We start from the raw sequence: 22225 nt of genomic DNA, 5'->3' as shown, positions 1-22225 counted from the left end.
TCGACGAATTACGACTTTTGTTTGTTTCGTATGTTGTATGTTCTAGGACCCCCGGTCTGAATTTTGACGGGTAGGTAACGCATTTGTTTCTCCCACGGAGTTCTAGGCCTGCCTACCTTTGTTCCTGTTCCCACGGCATCGTCCCAGTTTATCTCCATTTCTGACTTTTGTGCTCATCGGAAAGAGACGATTCAGAAGGCACAGTTACTGGGGTAGACGGCCTGATCTTGGGATCATATGCTTTCTTGCTCCAGTTAAGCGGCAACAACCTCAAACAGCAACATCTTTGGACACGTGTTCGTTGGCCCTTGGCTACTGAGCTACGTCCAATCCGCTGGCTGAAGACACATGCGCGAAGCCGATGTCACTTGAGGACGCGTCTTCCGCCGCCCAGTCCCACGAAAGGATATCTTGCCAGGCGTGCAGGCATCAACACACCCGTTTGTCGCACACGTTTCATGCGACAGAAAGGGGGCCAACCGGCGTACTGATTAGTTTGTTTTTGAGATACACGAGCCCGGTCTGATTTATTTGTCTTTTGTCCTCCCGAAGATAGCGCAATCGTGGCAAGTCTTCCGTCCTTCCGACGTTACGCAAGAAACCGCGGGATGGTACTGCCGGCAAATTACTCACGGAGCCGTTTTTGTTCCCTCGTCAGACTAGGATGCTCAAAGCTCCCGTCATTGTCTGGTGCTATCTTTCCAAGCACTTCCATCTGTCATTATTTACCCTTGATCATTGCGACAGCCCCTTCGAATCCTGTTTTTGAGGCGAACTGCCTTGAAACGAGCTGTGGTCACTTCGTTTAGCGGTGCGCAACAACAACTTCAACATGACAGTCCTCAAAAACATCACGTCTCGGCGGCACCACGCAGCGAATCCTTCCAGATCATCACCTTACCCCTCAATCAAGGATAATACTCATATTCCAAATGACACACCTTCTACAACGCAGCTATCTGATGGCCCAAGGACAGCCTCTGGTGTCAAGAAGCTGACGAAAAGAGTTGGTTTTATTTCCACCGGCGGCACAATCGCTTCCATCGCCATGGATGAATTCGACTTTATGGACTACAACGCTACAGACGAACGCGTTTCAGGCCAACGGATACTTGACCAGAGTGGGATCTCGGAGATATTCCATGGCGCTAAGCCGGTCATCTACGACTTCCAGCCTCCGATCGACAGCACCGCCATACAACCTCAAGACTGGTTCACGATCGCCCAGACATGCAACACGATGGCTCAGAAGGGATACCCAAAGGACAAGATCGAGGGCATCGTCGTTGGCCACGGGACTGCTAGTCTTGAAGAAACAGCCTGGGTTCTCTCCCTTGTTCTGGATTTAGACATCCCCGTCGTCGTCACTGGCTGTATGCGTCCCCTGAATGGGAAGTCCTCCGAAGCAGCTGCCAACCTGTTGGCAGCCTTTCGAGTGGCGACTCATGAATTTTCGAAGGACAAGCACACGCGTTCCAACAGTCCTGGCGTTTTTGTGGTCATAAATGATGAGATCCATTCGCCTCGGACCGTCACTAAGACGAATACTCTTCGCGTTGGAGCTTTCCAATCTCCATGGCGAGGACCAATCGGATATGTCGATGGAGACATGGTCAACATCACGTCGCAGCTTCTGAGTTCTCCCAGCAACAAGTTCTCGCTTGATCTGCTGCGTGATGGATTGCCTCGTGTGGATATTGTGTACAGTCATGCCGGTTCCGACGGAGCCATGGTGAGAGCCTGCGTTGCTGCTGGTGCTAGAGGAATCGTGTCGGCCGGTTTCGGGCCAGGCTTGGGTACACCAGCCGAGATTGCTGCCTTTGGTGAAGCCATTAAAGATTCCAATGGGCAAATCACTGTGGTGCAGTCGTCGAGGCTTGGAGCGGGGGTGGTTGTGGACAGCAAGCAGCACCAAAAACTGGGCATTATCGCTGGGAACGATCTTAACCCTCAGAAGGCTCGCATTCTCTTGGCTCTGTGTCTTGCAAATAGTTGGACTCATGAGCAAATCAGGAAAGTATTCGAACTTGCATAAAGTTAGTGGCTAGAAGTTGGTTGTAGGCAAAGCTCGTGATACGGACTTCTTGTTATTGCACCGAAAAGCAAATTATTTATGAGTACTCAAAAGATTCACGATTGAGACATCATCTCAAAGAATCAATAGATCTATCGCTTTCGTAAATTATATGCTTGAACCCTTTTGATGCGTCTCCTCTAGTCTATATTCTCGAACCCGTGACACCCCTAAATACATAGCAGAAAAAACAAATTAAATCCAAGATGGTGCTCTAGCCCTAAACTCCCTATGACAAATGCGGCTTCTTCAGGCAGACTGCTGCTCCGCCAGGCGCTTAGCGACCTGCGATCGAGTTCCTTTGGCAGGTCCATCATATTCATCCCGAGCACGTTGAGATGTTGCCCATCGGAGGAAATGGCGCTTGAAAAAGGTCTTGAAAGGAGTGTCACCGTTGTTCCAGGTTTCCGGCCAACACTCCTCATCAGAGTCAGCAGCGGAGAGTTTTGCCATTTTCTGCGCTTCTGAGACGTCGCTAGTGCTAACAAGGTTGACCAGCTCGTTGTTGGGGTCGTTCGACTTTAGGTGAGTGATGAATCGCTCGACTTGACGAGCGCGCATGGCTTTGAGTGCGGCGTTGTTTCTAGGCATTGCGCAAGGTGGGAAGGTTATCTAATCTCATCTTGTCAGCATTTGCAATTAGGCGCAAGGTTTGTTTCTTACTTGCTGACGAACTTTGACGGGTGACTTTAGGACTTTCTTGATCGGGTTATTGGCCTAAAGACTGAAATATTGTATGGTTGAGTTGCTCTTTTCTACCACTGTGATGCAAATGGTATTGGCTGATTGAGTGTGTGTCTGGTTGGTTGGTTGGTTGGTTGGTTGGCAGGTCGATTGATTTGCTTGGTGAACTCGGATGAAAAACGCGAGGAGCTCAGTCCATTTTATCTTCATCGGTCTTCATCAAAACTTTCCGAGTTGACATTCACTCCCAACATCGTCTCTGCCCACCATTGTGAGGTCGTATCAACAGCTTTGTCACGTGAAACGAGGTCAAACACCTGGATCTTTGAATCGACATCGGACTCAAAAAGGTGGCCTCGGCCATATTCAATTCTGAAAAGATGTCTGATTGATAGATATCTGCCCTTGTCAGATCTCACCTCCCGTGATGCTCAACCGATATCTTCTCTTCTCAACTATCAGATTTTACGATCACTCGGCCTTCGTTAGCATTGAGGTCCATCGCAGGATAATGATTTGACCGGCGCCGGCTTGAAACAAGGGCCCATTCGGAGTGGTGACAGCTGAGGTAAGGTATCCTCCCAGCCGGATCCGACGACAATGCCTCACCTGTCAGCTGTTGCCCTAGTTGGAAACGTCTCCCCGTCTCATCGGCTACGATACCCTTAAACCCATGCGGATGACGTTACGCGAACTGGCCAGCGACCCATGTGTTATCACCCCTCCCAGCGATCCTACTAGGGGCCGCAGTGACAATTCACTCGGACGGATGGCCCGTTTCCAGGAGTCTTTGACCGAGAGTGTGGCTTTGTTTAAACGACTTGCTCCTCCTACAATGTCCTTCTGCGCCGTCAAAAAAAGTTCAGTCCCTGCAGATCTGCCTCGTCTGATTCTTCACTGGCACCTTGCAACCATGAGGCTTCCCCAACTTATATCGCATATCCCATATCCTAGGCCTTAGACCTCAGCCGTCCCTTTTTCTTCTTCCGAATTCTCAACGCTCGGGCTCTGGTACTTTTTTGCCCTGCTTCTCCTTTTCCTCCTCTTTTTTGGCATGCTACCGCTGGCTGTCGATAGCGTAGACATTGTCGATAATGGTTCAGATATTACAGAATAAGTCTCCTCATCCGCCACCTTTCCAACATACATCCTCTCCATCTTCTCCTCCAAGGTGACCCCGAATTCCTGGACAGGTTTTGATGGAGCATCGACTCTCTCTGGACTGAAACTCTCTGGCTCTGTCGGATTTTCTCCTTTTTGTTGAGCCGATTCATCTTTCTGCTCAGCTGTTGCAGTCACGTCTTGCTCTGGCTGGGGCTCTGGTTCAGGTTCTGGCTTTGGTGTTCTGAGTTCACTTCTGATGAGCTCAATCTCAATTACCACTCGACCCTCTTGTCCAAACTTCTTTCTCATTCCATCGCCGTCGAAGTCATAGTATAGACCCCAAACACCACTATCCTCAAGGACGGCACAGAATCCTTCCCAGCCGCAGAAAGTAAGTCGGCGATCTTGACGGGTGCAATCCCAGGGCCCAGTCAGGTTGGCATCTGCCACAGCACGAACACCAAATTGGAATGAGTAAGTGAGAGGGTCCATAAACACCCAGTTCATGATTGGTGCTTCAGGCGTGATGGTGGTCACCAGCCCCGCGTACCGAGAGTCGGGATAAGGGATGTAGTATCCCTCAAAGGGATGACCGAAAGGAACATCGTGAGCGGTGCCAGTGTCAATGTAAAGCTGTTGCATTGTCAGATCATCTGTCAAACTTTGTGGTGGGGAGGTCACTTACCCTGTCTCCGGATAGTACCACCCGCCGCCCCTCGAGATAAGGGCTGTACTGGGATGACTTGGGGCAATGGACAATAAGGTTGTTCTTCCGACTTCGATGCTCCTCCTTTCGGGACTTGGCCATAGAGGCTTTGATGCCCTCATGGGCACCGACGGCCGTGCCGAAGCTGACTAGGAGTGACAGAACCATCTCCACTTGAGCGTCTCAATGATTTGCAAGGTACGCTTGACAACGAGAATCGAAAGATAAAAAACGGCCCATGGGAAGCTCTCGATGAGCGCCTGAATCAATGCGACAAGGGCAGGTGAGCGCGAGAAATGTGTTTGTTTTCTTGTCAAGTGATAGTTTTCGTCGAGCAACGTGTCTCTTTTGCTTTGAAGGGTGGATTGTGAGGGTCGTTGAACATCGGCTCACACGACGTGGCAATGGGGGTTTACTGTGGTAACGATGGTTTCGGGGGGATCTTCAACCCCGTTAAGTCAGGGTGTTGCTTGAGCCGTTTCACCCTTTTGAAACTTCCATAAGATCAGAACAGACGTTGAATAAGTTGAAGATTATCGACTGATGTTTGTGGAACGCGCCGGCAGGCACCTGGGAGATGTGCCAAATGCTACCGCAGTGGAGGAGAAATCGGATTTCGATGGGCTCATTTGCAAAATGTCAGATGCGATTCCCATGTTGCAGATCTTCGAGGACCCCTGATCGATGCCATTGAAACTCCCCGGCATAAGGGTTGCTGACATGGGTATGGTGGGCACACGACCCTTGCCGAGCCTCCCATGAAGACACTCTGAGACACAGACGAGCCCCGATGCAACCAAAAAACGTTCTATCTACTCAGTCGGATCGTACCACGCTGGCCAATTTTCAGATGTTCTGGAAACGCGACCGTTATCCGCATGAGCGAGAGTCGTTGGTCGGCGTGGTCTAGCCAAGTCTGACAAAACACAGCACGCGAAATTCGATCCGAGCGGCTGGTTTCAACATCGGACGATGTCAGTTGGCTCTCCAGAGCCGCCTCTGCTCCTGTTGCAAGTTTGTCTAGGATGGACGGACGGAGAGAAATGATAGCATCAACTATCTATACCGGGTTCTTTCGGCCGCGCTCGCATTTGAAGCTTAAAGCTCCTCATGTTCCCCCTCCAACTTGAAGATGGCTAAGCAGGCCGAACAACCACAACAATCGCAACCTCTCAACACCGCAACAGAACAACATAAAAAGCAAAAGTCCGTGGGAACAGGTTCCCCGATCGCCACGATATCCTCAAAGTTCGAGCTTCCTCCTCAGCAGCAGCAGCCACCAATCCCCAAGAGACCAGGCCACGCATCCCGAGCTTCTAGCACGTCGTCAAAGCGCCTCTCTGCATCAGCTGCATCAATCCCTGCCGAGACCCCTGCAAAACCGGCCCCGTCCCAAACTCCTACTCCAACACCTTCTCCACCCGAAGACAGTTCTGCTGCGCCAGGAGCTCTCAGAAGATCTCTCTCATTCAAGCTACCCATCCGAGTCTCAACCGACAATAATAACTTCCCTCCCGCCAACAACGGAAATCGTTCTCGAGCTTCTTCTCTTCCTCAAGAATCCGAATCACCAGTTGATAAGAAACGCCATTCCGTTCAACGCTCCCTCTCTTCTTTGACTTCTATCGTCGAAGCCAACAACGCATCGAAAGACCTTGAAGTCCCCCAAGCCAAAAGCCCCAAACCCTCGCCAAAGTCACCATCCAAGCAGTTCTTGTTAGAACGAGGTCTTCTTAATCCCGAAGAACTCGACGAGGCCAGCTCACCCGAAGAACTCCAAACTTCTCTCCAAGACCAAGTCGTCCGATTCCTTACCACAATGTCTTCTCCGTAAGTAAAACCCCACCGGCTTCTTCCAGCATCTTGGCATGTAGATCGCTCATGCATTCAGTGCCTCCAGCCAAAAGACCGATGCCGCTGAGCAGCAGCGCGCTCCCGCCTACCCTACCTCCTACCCTCCCAACAACGGTCAGCTCGGACGCAGCATGCCCCAGCCCGGCCTGCCCGTCCCCATGCCCAACCTCTCTGGCAACGCCAACGGCCCCGTCGGTAAGCTTCCCCGTCAGCCCCTGGCACCGTTGCCAAGCATGCTAACATAAGCTTAAAGGCAACCTCCTGAAGGGTCCCGTCGACGACAAGGGTCAACTGACCAAGGCCGCTCTCATGGTCGGTATCAAGTTGGACTTGGAAGCCGAAGTCCACGTCACTGCCCGCGTACGCGGTGACATCCTCGTCGGTCTGTACTAAGATGATATCCACATGCATTTCACTCTGCACATAACGGGTCTGTGAGCGTCGCTTTTTTGGCGATGTTCAGCTATTGTTTTGGGGGCTTGCCAATGTAACCTAGAACCATTGTTTGATTTACCCTCGGGGAAACGATGGCCGGCGCAAGATGGTCCACTGTTCACGGACATGGGATAAGCACATGCAATTTGATTTATTTGACAACAAAAGTCTGGCGATGTATCGTAGCAGGATGGGACTCCCAATCAACTTTAAGCATATCAAATTAGTTTTACCTCTGCCACACCTATCTCGTCATCAATTGTCACTATCTATTATTTGATCTAATGATATAATTATTCATCCATGATGCCCGTGCCCCTGCTTCGAGTCCGACTTCTCGACCATGATCTGCCGCTCCTTGGCCCACCCCACAATGCGATCGTATTTGGGGCATCTATGTTGCGAGTCAAAATCCGGCTGCGTGCCTTTGGCGCCTTTCGTGTGCAAAAATGGTGTAACGTCGGCGGCGCACTGCAATCGAATTCTCAACGCCTCAATGCAGTGATCAACATGCTGGAAGAAATTAGAATTGCCGAGGAATCTTAAACACAGTAGTACAAGTCTCAGAAAGTCTGATGCTCGCGCAGCGGGCTCTTCTTGGCAGACTTGCCACACGGGATATCTAGGCGACTCACCGCTAGGACAAGCTCGGGACTTCCGTGAAACGCTGGATCGTTGCTGTAGTCGTACTCGTCTTTGTGCGCATATTGTCTCACCTTTGGATCTCAGTCAGCGTCAATGTTGGTGGGAAAGACATCATCTTACAAGGTTGAGGCAGTGAAGGTTGTGAAAAACTTCAAGCCCCGCCAAGAGATTTCCAGACTCGGTACGGGCCCAGGGATCTCCCCCAACGCCACCAGAGGACTTGTTCATGGCGGGCAGGTATGAGTCTGGCAAGTCGAAAGAGCCATCTATGTTTCCTTAGTCGGTGGCCACAGCTGCTATAAGCCCGCATGGTGAACTTACAATACCACAGCTCTTTCCATTTCGCCTCCAGTTCAGGTGTCGGCTTGCCCTTGTATGGGCTTGGCTTCCAGAAAGCGTTGTCGAATTGGACTTCCTCGTACTCCAAGACATCGTGAACTGGTGCTAATATCGGGTTTAGCTATAACACACTATGAAACTATTGGTGGCGTTCAGTTGTGACGTACATGGAACATTGAGTTGCTTCACGCATTGTCGGTCTGTTGGTGGCTTGGGATGCAAATGAATCCACACAGAAAGGCCCAAAAGGACGCAACTGGCGACGAATAAGGAGGTAGCAAACTTGTCGCGTAAGGTCATTCTGGATGAGCCGCCGCGAGGGTACATTTTTGGCTTGTCGCTATCCGAGAGAAACCCCTCTAGCTCAGGCTCCGCGGCATCTTTCGCTTCAGTTAAGGGGAAGTATCTTCCCGCCATTTTTGATGGATTGGACTTGGTCGAGAGACTCGGTACAAGAGGTCAAGAATCGATGACAAGTCGTCTCGAGGTTTGTCAAGTTCCAGAGCATGGAACATGATAAGGAGTCTTCCCAAAGGTCTGGACGAGCCAGAGCTGACAAGCAAGGGCAACCCGACCCAACATGACTCGTTATCATGATATTGCGCTTGGGGATTCCAGCGCGTTCTACGGTTCCTGGTCACTATACGAGCATACTATGTGAAATTGATTACTTTGATTTGCACGTCCAATTGAGCTGCGGGGTGTCGCCGGCATTCCGCTTTCTAACCCCCATTCACCCGGCTCTGAGCTCATTCAACCCTTACCCGAACCTGACTCGACAGCTTGATATGGGTACTCACCTTCCTTTCTGGTCAAGTCAGCCGACTTCGGAAAGCTTATTTCAATCTGATCGCTCGAACTAAGTGGTCCCGTCTGCCCAAGGGGCTGGGTCTGCCGGGCCAGAGTCCTAATTATTGCGGATCAAGAAGGCTTGATCTTTTTGATAGAAAGCTTGTGTTGGTATCATCCCGCTTCGAGGCTTCACTGAAGCACACGACGCACGAATCACCTCAAAGCCAATCCAACCTCATGTCGCGTCTGAGCTGGAAGCTTTCATAACTGCCGCAGCTCATCTTACTTACTTCTTGTGAATGCGAATACCACATTTCGAAGTTGACAGAGGATGTGAGATCCACCGGAAGTGAAGATGTAGCGAAACCGAACGCCATAATACAGTGAGAGTACGTCATCATGTCAAGACCCTGGCCCTCCCCGCAACAGAAGTTCCTGGAGCATGTCGGTGGAGTCTGTTATCATGCTGGCCAGTAAACTGTTCATGGCAACTTCGTCGGATCCAATGCCGACAGCACCAGGTCATCCAAGTCAGTGTAGTGCCAGCTTCCCATTTCGCCTTAGTGCAGCTTGCGAGACCACCGAAGATGTCCAAGTCATTGCAACTGCATTCGCAGAAGTAGCAGGTTGGCCTGTATAAAGATGTACCTGAAGTCTTGCTCTATGATCGACAGACATCCGCTCCCCTCTCAACCTGACTTTCACAATCTGCCCCTCAACTTCTCACCCATCCAAACCTCAATTTGAAAAACCTCAAGATGAAGGCCTCCACCATCCTCCTCCTCGCTGGCGCTTCTCTCACTGTTGCCGCCCCCGTCGCACAGCCTGAGGCCGAAGCAGAGGCCAGCATTTCCTTCCTGGAGTCCACCCATTACAAGAGAGAAGCCAATCCCAAGGCCGAGGCCGAGCCCGCCATCAACTTCCTCGAGTCGGTCCACTACAAGAAGGAGGCTCAGCCGGAGGCACAGCCCGCCATCGAGTTCGAGGACTCCGTGCACTACAAGCGCGAAGCCAAGGCTGAGCCTGCTATCAACTTCTTGGGGTCCGTCCACTACAAGAAGGAGGCCGAGCCAGCGATTGAGTTCGAAGACTCTGTCCACTACAAACGTGAGGCGGAAGCTGCGCCTGCTATTGAGTTTGAAGACTCCGTCCACTACAAGCGGGAGCCAGAGGCCGAGGCAGAGCCCGCCATCAACTTCCTCGAGTCGGTTCACTACAAGAAAGAAGCTGAGCCCGCTATCGAATTTCTGGAATCCGTCCATTACAAGAAGGAAGCGGAGCCTGCTATTGAGTTTGAGGAGTCTGTTCACTACTAGGTACAAATATAATGGCCGACAGCCGTAGGATTGGTGATTGGTACGGCAACATCGCCTTACATGTTCATATAGATTGGCATAGCATATAATATAGCATCCTTGATACAAGTTGTCCACACAGCATTCTGTGCTAATACGGTGATATGGAAGCTTCAGACCATGGGAAATATCAATTGGGAGTATCGTATATGTATGTTCAGCGTGTCTTGGTTTGAAAAGCTTTACAGGAAGAGCCGCGATTGATGGAAAAAGTCGTGTTCATGATTCCATTCGCGATTAGATTGTTCCTACTAATTTTCAACTCGGGGTATCCGCAAGTCGACTCGTGTTCTGCGTATTCTGAAGCTTTTCGTATGCTTTTCTTTTCACGCCCTGCCCTTGTCCCTTCTATATGGCTTTCGCCCGTGAACGATGTATCTGCAGCCTCATATCAGCATTGAGTTTGACCTTGTATTCAGAAGGGGAACCTTACATCGGCCAGTATGCGTGTACGCTCGTATCTCTCAATACCTTTCTGGCTTTGCTGACGAGAACGATAACCTCCTCGTAACTCCATCCAAGAGCTCTTGTGAGGGGAGCAAGCGTGGCTGGCTCAAGGGCCTGGTCCATGTTCTCTAAGCTCCACATGCCAAGATCCTTGTAATGCTTGTCTCGAGGCCAACGGTTTGTGGGCCATTTGTAGATGGTCTCAACAACGTCTTCGAAACCGGCTTCTTCCATGAGTTGCTTCCACTGCTCCGCAGCGGTGACAGGTCTACCAAACTTTGCCATACCTTCCATTACCAGGAGCACCCATTTCCAAAGGTCTGAATCAACTGATAGTGTCCCATCGTCGCAACCTAAAGGAAGAGCCATATCTTGGGCCTCGAAATAGCCGCCTGGCTCCAGGGCGCTTCAGAGCGTATCAGTAGGCGACCAAACCAACGGCCCGCACAGGTCAAACTCACTCAAAAGCCTTGTAGACGATACTTCTATTGTCTGCAAAACTGCCTGTCATCATGCGAGAAAAGATGAAGTCGAATGGTCGTGACCACGTCCAGTCCTTCTCCAAATCATCGAGCTTTGTGACATCCTGTCAGATGAAACTCAATAACGGTCTCGTTTTGTCTAAACATACCTCAAAAGAACAATTCGGGGGCACACTGCTTATGATGAGCGAGGCGCAACTGGCAAGTCGTGAATGGAGGGCAACTCACAGGTCTGGCTGGACGGGGCTAAGATCGACTCCAATCACCTGCCATACTGTCAGCCAGTGGCAGAAATTCTGACACGTGTAAGTGCTACCTCAGCATCAGGATGCGCATCCGCTGGTGGTTGTCAGAATCATGTCAGACCTTAATCTCACCCTTGAGTGGGCGGGCTGTGCGAGGAGGGGCCATCTTACCATACTCCATGGACCAGATTCCGGTGCCAGTTCCGAGATCAAGCACTCTTTTGGCACCCATATTTTTCGGGCAGAGGCAGTGATTGCCTCCTATCGTAAGAGTCATCACATAATGCTGCAAATCTGTGCAGCAGTCAGCCACGGTGACCCAGATGCCGTGCGGAGAATTCCTACCCAACCTGTCGACCTCCGACTTTCAACACGAATGAAAGTGTTAATCACTACCCATAACCGGGGTTCGATTGCACTGGTCAAATCTCACCTCATCGTTTGGAAGGAAATATTCTGAGGAAGCGGTCAGTTCGGCACGCTGCAGACTGAGACAACGTACTATCACTTACTCCCCGCACTCATGGCATGATACGTACGGCCATTTTCGTGCTGGTAATGGCGAATGCTTGACCGCAGCGATGTCAACGAATCGCGAAAAGGCTAAGCAACGGGAATTAGCAGGCAAACTCCTTGGCTAGCGAAGAAGGTTTGTGGTCCGATGCGTGACGCTGCCAGGATATCAAAAGGCAGAAAGACGATTGGTCTGCTCGGATGACTCGCAGATGTCTCCAGTGCGTCCTCTGTACGCGCTCTGGGAGTGGCTACTGTTGGAGTCGCAGTGGAGGAGTCTTCAGGGGGCAACAAGGGGCGGAGAGGCGGGTGAACGATGGAAATATGGTAGACTAACAACGCCGAGAGCCGAATCGGTGTCAGAATTGTCGACTGCGTCCGCTTCCTATTGGCAGGTTAGTATTTTTCCTCCGAGGACGATGTCCATGGATGAAGCTAGCATGCAGCCTTCACTTACAATCTGCGGCGCTGGCTCCTGTTCGGACGCCAATGCATATGAAGATTCCGGTGGCGGCGAGAAGGCGTCTTCTGGCCGCGGTGCTGGAGTTGGGGCCGCTTTGGGGGATTCGGCGGGCCTTTGGTGGGCGTTTGTGGCAGATACCGGGGAGACCGGGGACTGCGGCGGAGACACGACCATGGCGCGAGCTTCCACTGAGAGGGTTCACAATTGTTCGGAACTGTGAATGGGGTCCTAAGTGGCTGTGTTGAGAAGAATGAGCTGCCGAGTATCCTGATGCAGCATCAGACAGCTGCGAAGAGACTCAAGCGGGAGAATTAGAGGCAAAGACTGCCAGAGAGGAAAATATCAAGATCAAAGGAGGCCGAAGCAGACGCAGGGAGAAGAGGAGTGGTTACGCCTAGCGGGCTGCAAAATGTCATATGTCTTTAATAAGAGGCAGACCAGCCTCAGGCAACGGTCAACTGGGCATTCTTTGTGATACATCAGACTGCAGATTGCAGACGTTTCTCGCCGGCTCAATGTACGTGCGAGGAGACACTACTGCGGAATTAGGGGCCTCGCGTCTGTAGTGCGGTGGGATGTGATGCAGCCAAACGGGGATGAAGACTGCGCAGGAGAGACAGACGGCAGCGAAGCGAGAAGGCCCACGCTCCGGGTTGCATCGCGTGGTTTACCGACAGAGTCTTGCGTCTTCAGGGGACTATGACACTAACGCGGTTCCAAGGTGCTCGACTAGTAGCTGCATGAAGATGATGACATGAGGAGTCCAGAAAAAGCCGAACAGCTTTCTCAGCGATGCCCGCCCATTGGGCTGTCGGCAAGAGGAAATGGGGCCAAGGGGAAATTAACTACCAAGTTTCTTTTCATTCAGGCCATTGTCAATTCATCAAATGCATCTCATCGCCCACTGCATCATTCATAAGCGGCCCGTATCAATACCCGTTTGGTTCTGAGTCTAGGTGCTCGGTGTGTGTTACGAATGCCGCTCTGGCTGGCCGAAACACAGCACCGGAACCCCGCCATCTTCGGGGGTCGAGTGGGGGACAATGTAAGGCGCTTGAATTGCAATGGAAGAACATTAGACAATACGGAGGAGGGCATCGAAGGTGCTTTGGCTTGCGAAAGAATACTGCTGGCGCCCGGAAACCCACCCACTTGACCCATGGGCAACAGCACAGCTCATTTCATCTTCGGTTCATGGCTTCAATGAAGGCGAGCTCTTGTCCCATGCAGGATAAGTGAAGCTGCCAGGGGCTCTTCACCGAGCGAACAGAGGTGCGCCACAATTCCCACCCACCGTTACCCGAGCCCGTTGCGGATGTTGTGGCCGATGCGTTAGGCACATGGTCTCAATCCCGGGACCAAGGGCACGGAGAAGAACACCATCGCAACTGTGAGATGGAACAACAATTATTAGTTCGGATTCAAACGGCACCATGGGACCAAACAACTTCCAGTTGAAACGTCTTTAGACTGAAAAAGGCCCGAAGGATTACGGCATTAAACGGATGCACAGTCCAGTGCCTTTGTGTCTCTGTCGCAAACATTGGAGAGACAAACGAATTCAGTGAGATGCCCTACGCCGGAGAACAGCAAAGCTACAGGTTGTGTGCATCACTAGCACCGCAACATCACCAACATCCATGTCACCATCCTGGTCGGGAGTCGTCTTCTCTTGCAGCTTCCCATCTCTTACAACGGAAACATATCCACAAACTGGAAAGATTGCTGCTGCCTGTCAGCAAGCACCTCGCACTCAATTTGCTGCCCCGTATTTGCCGGCGGCCGTTGATGCATCGTGACGGCCTGCCACAGTGCTACGCCAACACACATTGGGCAAGATGTCACCTTTAGCTCACGCGAAGATGCAGGATTATATCTAGGTGTCATTTCACAGCAGGGGATATTCGAGATGGGCTTTTCGTATTTACTGTTCCCGTTTTCTTTTTCTGACAGGCCCTTCTGCTTTTCTTGCTACTTTTGCAGCTAACTTTCACGCCCGTGCACCTCAAATCCTCACCTTGCAAGTCGCAAATCACTTCTTCTCGAACCCCCAGCAGAGCTGCATATCCAGGAATAGTCTTGCTTTTTCAGTCGAAGGTACTCACTAGTATGTTCAGTCAGCACGTCGCTTGAAAAAACGCGCAAGTACATCATCGAAACAATTATCCTGGCCCTCAGACGTGCTCGAACGCATCACACTATCAGACGCTGCCGTCCGAACCCGCTCAGGTTTCCAGACCTCGGATTTTGTGCAATGACCTAGGAAGCGTCACAAAGTCTACTGCCCGTACATCCAGTCACCTCCCGCTTTCAATTTCAATCTGACAGCTATCAACCGGCAGTCCTGAGCATCAAGTCTTTGCGGCGCAGCGAGTTGTTTGTCAACAACCAAGGTCGCCAGGTGCCCGTTTTCCGGGTCCCGCCACGACAAATTTCACGTCTCGCGTCCTCGCCCCCCTCATCCCAACCCCTGTCTCACCCCCAGGGCCGTCTTGTGCTCCCATCCTCTGCCAACTGAGCTTGCTTTTTGCTTGGTTGTGCCTGCCCAGCTGCCCATCAGCCGGGTCAAGAGCTCAGGATGCAGTATTCTGCTACTACCGTGGCATCCGTCGCCGCAGTGCTATGGACTGCGTACCTGGTCATCTGCCGAGTACGTGACTATGCACGGATGAGACACATTCCAGGGCCCTTCTGGGCACACTGGACCGATCTTTGGCTCATGAGGGCACAATTCAGCGGCAAACTCTCTTTCATTCTGCAAGACCTGAACAAGAAGCATGGTGCGTAATAATTCCGCTGTCAAGGATGCCTAACCACGTTCCCCATCCAACCTGCGATGTGTATGCCCAATACAATTAGTCCGCATATACACCAAGTCTGCGACGCTCATCTACGCAATCCGCTTGCATGCGAAGCTAATGAAACCCATTCTGTAGGTCCCATTGTGCGGATTGCGCCCAATTGGGTCCTCTGCGGTGATGGTGCTACGCTGCGAGTTCTATGGGCGGCTCGATCCCACTGGAAGCGAGGCCTCTGGTATCTGGGCCTACGTTTCGACCCATACTCCGACAGTGTTTTCACAGCGTTAGACGATAAATATCATGACACTCTTCGAGCCAAGCTCGCAGCCGGCTACGCAGGTAAGGATGTCGATGGCGTGGAAGATGTCATCGACGAACGAGTTGAAGCGCTGGTTCACCTACTAGAAACGCGATACTTGTCGACTGGGTCTGAATATAAGACCGTCGACTTGGCTCGCAAGGTCCAGTACTTCACCCTGGACGTCATCTCCGCCTTGGGATTTGGCAAGAAATTTGGGTATTTGGAAGCCGACGCCGATACCATGCGGTATATTGAGATCACGGAGAAAACCCTGCCTTCGCTACTAGTCATTGCATTGCAGCCCTGGATGCTCAGAATCCTACAGTCCTCGACCCTAAAGTTCTTCATGCCCAGCTCAAAGGATATCATCGGTATTGGCGATGTCATGCGGAGGGCGGCAGAGGCCGTTGAGGAGCGCTACGGCGAGAAGCCCGTTGTCAAACGCGACATCCTTGGCTCTTTCGTCTCCCATGGCCTTACGAAAGAAGAAGCAGAAGGTGAAACGACTGTTCAAATCATTGCCGGTTCTGATTCTACTGCCGCAGCAATCCGAACCACAATGCTATTTATCATGACGAACCCACATGTCTACGCCCGTTTGCAGGCTGAAATAGAGGCGGGTGTTGCTGAGGGCCGCATCTCATCGCCAATCACAGACGCGGAAGCCAGGAAGTTCGAGTATCTCCAGGCGGTGATAAGGGAAGGGATCCGAATCTACCCCCCGGCGACGGGTCTATTGCCCAAGGTTTCCGACAAAGACGAGGTGATCTATGGAATGCACATTCCTGCGGGAACCAACGTGGCCTGGTCTCCTTTTGCAGTGATGCGTCAGACAGAGGTATTCGGGGCAGACGCCGATATGTTCCGACCAGAGCGGTGGCTCGGTATTTCTAAAGAGCAGTACCGTGTGATGGATACCCAAGTTATGCTGGACTTTGGAGTGGGAAGTCGATGGGAGTGTCTTGGCAAGAATATCGCCATGCTCGAGCTGAACAAGGTCTATGTTGAGGTAAGTTCCCGCCTACCTGCCGCTTTGCAACGTCAAAGGTGATCGCTGACGATGGTTGCTACGTAGCTTCTTCGGCGGTTTGACTTCACGATTGTAGACCCCGCCAAACCTTGGACGACGGAGAACTTCGCGGTTCATATTCAGAAGGAGTTCAACGTCAAGGTGACTCAGCGTGCGACGCCTGCTTGAGACGTAAGGCGTGAATAGCATAAATAGTTGAGAAATGACAGTTTCAAACTGAATTCAAATGCCGGCAGGCGGGTTCTGGTGTCGTGACGCCGTTCGTCGGGCACATACCTGAGGTTATTTTAAGTCTAGTATGTCCACAGAGGCGATGAGCTTGACTCAATCAACCTGGGCGGTAAATGAAGGTTCGTCCCTAATTCGTTACGAACCAGTAGAGTAGCGGCTTACGAATATCATGAAACCTGGAGTGGCAAGGACCTCTTTCATCATGTATTGTCTCGTAACAAACATCGGGCCGAGTACCTACAAGCGAAGATGGCCTCGCATAGCGACGGTATTTCTGCAAAAACCTCGGTGTCTGCACCCTTTCTCCGGGGTTTGGATTTGACGCCAAAATAATTCTTCACGCTTTGACAGCACAACACGACTGCCAAAGACACAAAGTCTCCGCTTACTCCGCGTCACGTGGATCCGGAGACGCTTGGCTCATGGTGGTAACTTCACGCCCTAAGGCGCAGGAGGTACATGGAATTCTCCTAATCATTCTCCACATACCGGCAATAATCTGTTCGCTACGGGAGGAAATGGGCGTAGTGCGACTGTTGCCTTTAACTCCCTACGTGCCCAGTCACAGTGTCTAGGGCGCGCGAAAAAGGAATATCCAATCTGTTCCAAGCTCAACGATTACTTGCCTCCGAGAAACCGATGACCGCTGGCGATCCTGCAGATGGTAGCGGCGGTGCATACCGTCGCACGACACGCGCTAGAACGCATGACGCCTTAAATCACACACAAGATCAGGCCTACCTTGACCAGCAAGTTCTTGATTCGCTGCTTGGGCTAGCTTCTGGCAACTCAGATGGAGGCAACTTCATCGGCTCCCACCCGCAATGGTCGGCACCAGATGCCGCCGTATCCGGCACAACTTACCCCGGCCTGATGTCCGAAAGTTCCGACCACCTCTGGTCCGGGGACATGGCACAAGCGGAGCCGATCTCCCACGGCGAAAATTCGTCATGGTTTGGACACGAGCTGTCTTACGAAGACCCGGCACAAGAGTTGAGCAACCTTCAATGGCCGCTCCCTGGACCAGTTACAAGGCCTTCAGACAACATCAACTGGTCTGCGGCAGTTGAAGAGCAAGAACTCAGGGGACGCCGCGGTCTCCCTCGCAGGCGAAGTCGGTACCGATACATGCAATCTGAACAGAGGGCTGTACCGATCCCAATACCCGCCTCCCCTACAACTCAGCAAGACTCAGATCCGTTGCAACGATGGAAGGATTCACCGCCTCAAGATGAGCCTGCTTCGATAGCAGCTATCTTTGATGCGCTCAGAACAAATCAAGTTGACTCGCAAGATGGACACAGTCGATCCCAGCCAGCATACTCCCGGGCTAACTCTGGTACAAGCGCTGACAGTGGTGGAAGCAGCTCTTCAATGCAGTCGGCCAATTCTGCGTGGTCTGTTATATCAGAGGCTTCAAGAGGGAGACGAGCTGGATTCGGCCCTTTGAATCGAACCCGCCAAGGCCGCGTTGGGAAGAAGCGTGGAAGCATCACGACAAAGGACAGCCGCCCGTTCAAATGTACGTTTTGTTGCGACAACTTCAAGACGAAATATGACTGGGCTCGGCATGAGAAATCTCGACATCTGAATCTGGAGTCCTGGGTGTGTGCTCCCCGTGGAGGCTCTGTAATGTCGACAGTGACGGGACGGCCCCATTGCGCATACTGCAGCGCCATAGATCCGACAGAAGAACATCTCGATATGCACAACCATAGCGCCTGCCACGACCGACCGATTGAAGCACGCTCCTTTGGACGAAAAGATCATCTTGTTCAACACTTGCGCGTTATGCACAAGCTGGAGAAGCTACCCCGATTCGACGATTGGAAGATTCAGTCCATGGAGATCACTTCTCGGTGTGGATTCTGTGGCATGGCGCTGTTGACGTGGAACAAGAGAACCGACCATCTTGCGGCCCATTTTCGAAAAGGCTTGACGATGAAGGACTGGAAAGGAGAGCATGGGTTTACACCCGCGGTTGCAGAGCAGGTAGTTCATGCTCTACCGCCGTACCTCATTGGATCGGAGTCTATGAGCGTGGTACCGTTCTCAGCAACCAAACAGGGCACAAAAGATCACTTTGCTCAAATCTCTTCCCGGACACATGGATTCAAAGACACTGCGGAGGAATTGTCTACAGAGCTGAAGGAACCCGACTCACTCCCCTCGCCATCCGTTCTGACCTCGAGAGCCGCGACTTCCAAAGCATTCACCGAGATATTGGAGCGACACCTGAAGCACTTCGCGGACGAATATATGGCGCAGGGGATTAACCCTACAGACGATATGCTCAGGCAGGAATCAAGACGGGTCATTTATGACAGTGACGACGAATGGAACCAGACCGTTGCAGATAACTCTGAATGGCTGGCGCAGTTTCGAACCCGCCACGGTCTAGAAATCAAGGGTGACCAAGATAAGACTATAGAGAAAACATGATCCCAACCCTGAGGTGATCTTTCTGTCCTTGCTCTTGGTGCCTTTGGTAACGCTCTACCTTCTGATGTCTCTGTCGATGATCCGAATCGCTTCTAAGCACTGCTCATCATGAAATCGAGGGGCAACCACTTGGATTGAGCATGGAGCTCCATCGCTCGCTTCGGGGTCGTCTTAGAACAGTCAGCATCTCTGTTTTGCGCCAGGCAGTGATTTAGGGCCTCTCAAGCTCACAGTCTGCCTCGAATTCTGCCACAGCCTTCTCGGGTGAGGGGTCCTTCTCCTTAGATGCAAAGCCGTACGGGATGATACCAGCAGGATACTGTCCCAAGTCAACGACAAAATTCCTTCATCAGTAGTCCATAAACCTACATCCAACACATTCCACATCAATGTGTAAACTGGGTTACCATACGTGTCGTGGGGCACAGAGGTACTGATGGCTCCTGGCCCGATAACGACATCGAGTCCATGTTCTCGCCATGTCTTTCGCCAGCTATCGGCATAGGCATCACGGAGACCGAGAAAATCGCTAAGCTGGTGTGCAACAGGCTTATCCGCAGAAACCGGAGGCTTCGTCTTCGTGAAGGGATGCACCCCTCGCTTTACAGAAGGGACGAGAGGTTCTCCGATCTCGTTTGCGAGGACGTCCAAGCCATCTGAAGTCATGAAGAAATACTGGAATCCCAATCTTCCGCCAAGTCCGGCGCTACAGTCAGGATCTTGCGGCAGCCTGATGACCTCGTGTCCCGCCTTCAGCAAAGCGGAGACTGCGTTCTCGAGGGCTCGACGAACGGGGGGGTGCATGGGATACTCCGGGTCTTCCGGAAGTACTCCAACTGTCAAACGTTTGGCGTTGTCAGATTTGGGAGCACTCCACGGCGCGGCGATTGCGGAGGCATCATATCTCCATGGGTTTTGCGAGAGCACAGTTTCCATGAACAAGAACAGATCGTCGACTGAATTCGCCATGGGGCCCGCCACGGGCACCACACCAGGCAGGTGGACCTTCGGGAAAGGGTAGTTTGACTGGCCCCCGAAAGGCGTCCGATCGGCTGTCGGTTTGAAGCCGTAGATGCCGCAGCACAGGGACGGGATTCTAATGGAGCCTGCGATATCGGTACCAACGCCGAGAACAGAGCCGCGGAATGATACGAGAGCACCCTCCCCGCCCGTGGAGCCGCCAGCTGTGAGGGAGGTCTTGTGCGGATTCAGGGTTCTGCCAAAGATGTTGTTCTCAGAGTCTGCAGTCTGTGTCATTGCCCCGTCAGTTGGATAATCAGTAAAGAGGTTTCAGGGGGGTTAGGGATTGCAGACCATCATCGTCTGTGGAACGTTCGTTTTGCAGAAAAATACAGCTCCCGCGTCCAGCAAAAGGTCAACCATCGCCGAATTTGTCGTTGGTGGAGGCCGCTTGAGGAACTCAACGTAGCCGACCGTGGCATGATGGCCTTTTACTTTGAAGGAGTCCTGTCTCTGTTAGCTAGTCGGCTCGACGTCTCTTATTGGTAGGCAGCTGACCTTCATGCTGATTGGGAGACCGTGCAGAGGACCGGTGAGCTTTCCCGTTTCCTTGAAACGTTGATCGAGTTCTTTAGCTCTTGCGATACCCTCAGCAAAGAATATCTCGGTCAAACAATTTATCTAATCCTCGTTAGTTTGCAAAGTATGAAGTCTGTTGGGATTGCTTACGAGCTGTTGCGCCAGAGCCGCCCGCTTGCAGAATGCTACTGTGACTTCCTCAGACGTGAGCTTTCCGGCATGGATCTTGCCCAGGAGCTCTTTTGCACTGTAAGACTCGGTGATTTCAAGTTCGCTATCCGTGAACAGTCCTGACTTTCGTGCAACATCGAGAGCGTTCAACTGACCCTCCTTGGGTGTTCCAGCACCTCGAAGCTCTTTAAGCTTCTGGTCTGACAACACCCATTCTTGGGGTATCGAAGCTTGTTGCTTCTCTCTGTGACGTGAAGCTATGACTTCCCACTCCATGGCTGCAGGCATCGTAAAATGCTGGTGGTTACTGGTCGACGAAGGAGGAGGGCTAGGGAAGGGATGGCTTGATGGCTGATGCAAGACTTCAGATGACAACTATGCAGGCAGCGGAACGATTCTCGGAACTGTACATCAGCCGCGCTCGCTTATCAGGAAGTAAGAGATCAACGAACTTGGGATCATCTTCATGTTATCAATAGCAAGCTCGGAAAAGTGGCGGCGCGTCTATTGTCTCGATTGGGAAAGAGATGGCGCCGGAGCTTGGGGGAGCTATGCCGGCCGAGTGCCGAGGCCGCGGTGAGGTGTGTGTCCCGCATCTCAAACCCCGGCAAATGGAGTCGGGAGAGAAGGTTCTCCTCCGTGATCTGTGTCATCGTTGGTTGTGTTACAAACAATTATTTAACGGGCGGCGTTTTCAGCCATCATCTGTCACCCCAATTAGCGCCAGACCTGCGTCAATACCCGACTCGATCACTCATTTCTTTGCAACACAGGGATTATCCGGCAAGCACACTACCCCAAACATGTCGTCAGGAAGAGACTCCGCTCACACTCCATCCCCGGGGAACGCGTTCACTCCGAGCGGGGTTGATGTGCCACCCATGCGCATGCCGCATCTGGACTTCATCTATCGGATCGTCTGCGATATGGATCCGTCTGTGTCCGAGATACGCAACGTGGACAACACTGGTACCACGCGGCTTGTATTGCCCATTTTGAGCGGTTCGGTGAAAGGACCCAGAATCGACGGCAAGATAGTGGAGCGCAGCGGCGCAGACTGGGCGGAGCAAGTCAGCCCTGGGAAGGTTAGTGACTGATATCAGATACGCGTTATCGGTCGTGGGTCTGATGATTTCATTAGGTGTTTTCGAGATTAAATGCCCGATACACACTTCAAACCAACGACGGAGTGTTTATCTTGGTCAACGCACATGGTATCTATCGAAGCGGCCCGGGACAGACGGAGAAGTTGACCCCCACGGCATCCCAGGACGACGTAGAGTACTTCACGCATATCAACTTTGAGGCTCCTGGAGGCAGCTCTTATGACTGGATGAATGGAGTCTTTGCGATCGGTGTTATGACGATGTTTGAGGGGAAGCCAATCATTGATTGCTATCGGTTGACAAACTTCCCTGGCAAGCCAGCTGAGAAGCTCTAAAGAGAAATCAATGGATCTAAAACCTTCATATTTTGTTTACAATCCAAAGAATATAATACAGGTTGCCAAGTTTAAGGACAGCAATGCTTTCGACAGTAGATACAACGAGACATACGGCTTGCAACGAGGAG

General features: G+C 51.9%; 9 protein-coding genes across 9 annotated transcripts; 5 read left to right on the top strand and 4 right to left on the bottom strand.

The window, feature by feature from the left end:
- Window positions 1–1609: 1609 nt before the first annotated feature.
- Window positions 1610–2035, top strand: ansA (L-asparaginase; the record flags this gene model as incomplete). The annotated part of the gene is made up of 1 exon (XM_036645820.1): window positions 1610–2035. One exon carries the CDS (start codon window positions 1610–1612, stop codon window positions 2033–2035), a length of 426 nt encoding a protein of 141 aa, XP_036488882.1.
- A 1680-nt stretch (window positions 2036–3715) lies between these two features.
- On the bottom strand, window positions 3716–4736 carry CGCS363_v013970 (uncharacterized protein; the record flags this gene model as incomplete). The annotated part of the gene is made up of 2 exons (XM_036645819.1): window positions 3716–4495; window positions 4548–4736. The coding sequence occupies 2 exons, from the start codon at window positions 4734–4736 to the stop codon at window positions 3716–3718; spliced, it is 969 nt and encodes a 322-aa protein (XP_036488881.1).
- Window positions 4737–5700: 964 nt separating this feature from the next.
- Window positions 5701–6815, top strand: CGCS363_v013969 (uncharacterized protein; the record flags this gene model as incomplete). The annotated part of the gene is made up of 3 exons (XM_036645818.1): window positions 5701–6398; window positions 6460–6617; window positions 6676–6815. The coding sequence occupies 3 exons, from the start codon at window positions 5701–5703 to the stop codon at window positions 6813–6815; spliced, it is 996 nt and encodes a 331-aa protein (XP_036488317.1).
- A 339-nt stretch (window positions 6816–7154) lies between these two features.
- Window positions 7155–8258, bottom strand: cctO-2 (Cyclochlorotine biosynthesis protein O; the record flags this gene model as incomplete). The annotated part of the gene is made up of 5 exons (XM_036645817.1): window positions 7155–7370; window positions 7493–7573; window positions 7623–7768; window positions 7824–7946; window positions 8009–8258. The coding sequence occupies 5 exons, from the start codon at window positions 8256–8258 to the stop codon at window positions 7155–7157; spliced, it is 816 nt and encodes a 271-aa protein (XP_036488318.1).
- Window positions 8259–9391: 1133 nt separating this feature from the next.
- Window positions 9392–9949, top strand: CGCS363_v013967 (uncharacterized protein; the record flags this gene model as incomplete). The annotated part of the gene is made up of 1 exon (XM_036645816.1): window positions 9392–9949. The coding sequence occupies one exon, from the start codon at window positions 9392–9394 to the stop codon at window positions 9947–9949; it is 558 nt and encodes a 185-aa protein (XP_036488831.1).
- Window positions 9950–10314: 365 nt separating this feature from the next.
- Window positions 10315–12312, bottom strand: CGCS363_v013966 (Secondary metabolism regulator LAE1; the record flags this gene model as incomplete). The annotated part of the gene is made up of 12 exons (XM_036645815.1): window positions 10315–10366; window positions 10422–10841; window positions 10897–11009; window positions 11067–11091; window positions 11146–11183; window positions 11234–11256; window positions 11334–11456; window positions 11508–11526; window positions 11596–11618; window positions 11675–11765; window positions 12013–12060; window positions 12133–12312. 12 exons carry the CDS (start codon window positions 12310–12312, stop codon window positions 10315–10317), a joined length of 1155 nt encoding a protein of 384 aa, XP_036488861.1.
- Window positions 12313–14716: 2404 nt separating this feature from the next.
- Window positions 14717–16438, top strand: lolP1-5 (Cytochrome P450 monooxygenase lolP1; the record flags this gene model as incomplete). The annotated part of the gene is made up of 3 exons (XM_036645814.1): window positions 14717–14918; window positions 15075–16249; window positions 16316–16438. 3 exons carry the CDS (start codon window positions 14717–14719, stop codon window positions 16436–16438), a joined length of 1500 nt encoding a protein of 499 aa, XP_036488853.1.
- A 2559-nt stretch (window positions 16439–18997) lies between these two features.
- Window positions 18998–20929, bottom strand: amdS-3 (Acetamidase; the record flags this gene model as incomplete). The annotated part of the gene is made up of 6 exons (XM_036645813.1): window positions 18998–19113; window positions 19175–19262; window positions 19313–20191; window positions 20297–20410; window positions 20462–20584; window positions 20633–20929. The coding sequence occupies 6 exons, from the start codon at window positions 20927–20929 to the stop codon at window positions 18998–19000; spliced, it is 1617 nt and encodes a 538-aa protein (XP_036488825.1).
- A 527-nt stretch (window positions 20930–21456) lies between these two features.
- On the top strand, window positions 21457–22094 carry CGCS363_v013963 (UPF0311 protein; the record flags this gene model as incomplete). The annotated part of the gene is made up of 2 exons (XM_036645812.1): window positions 21457–21738; window positions 21795–22094. The coding sequence occupies 2 exons, from the start codon at window positions 21457–21459 to the stop codon at window positions 22092–22094; spliced, it is 582 nt and encodes a 193-aa protein (XP_036488339.1).
- Between the last annotated feature and the right edge of the window lie 131 nt (window positions 22095–22225).

This window comes from Colletotrichum siamense (assembly GCF_013390195.1).
Source record: "Colletotrichum siamense strain Cg363 chromosome Unknown KSG_Cg363_contig10, whole genome shotgun sequence".
Taxonomy (NCBI): Eukaryota; Fungi; Ascomycota; class Sordariomycetes; order Glomerellales; family Glomerellaceae; genus Colletotrichum; species Colletotrichum siamense.
Note: the sequence above shows the minus strand (reverse complement) of the source record. Positions and strands in the feature narration are given on the sequence as shown.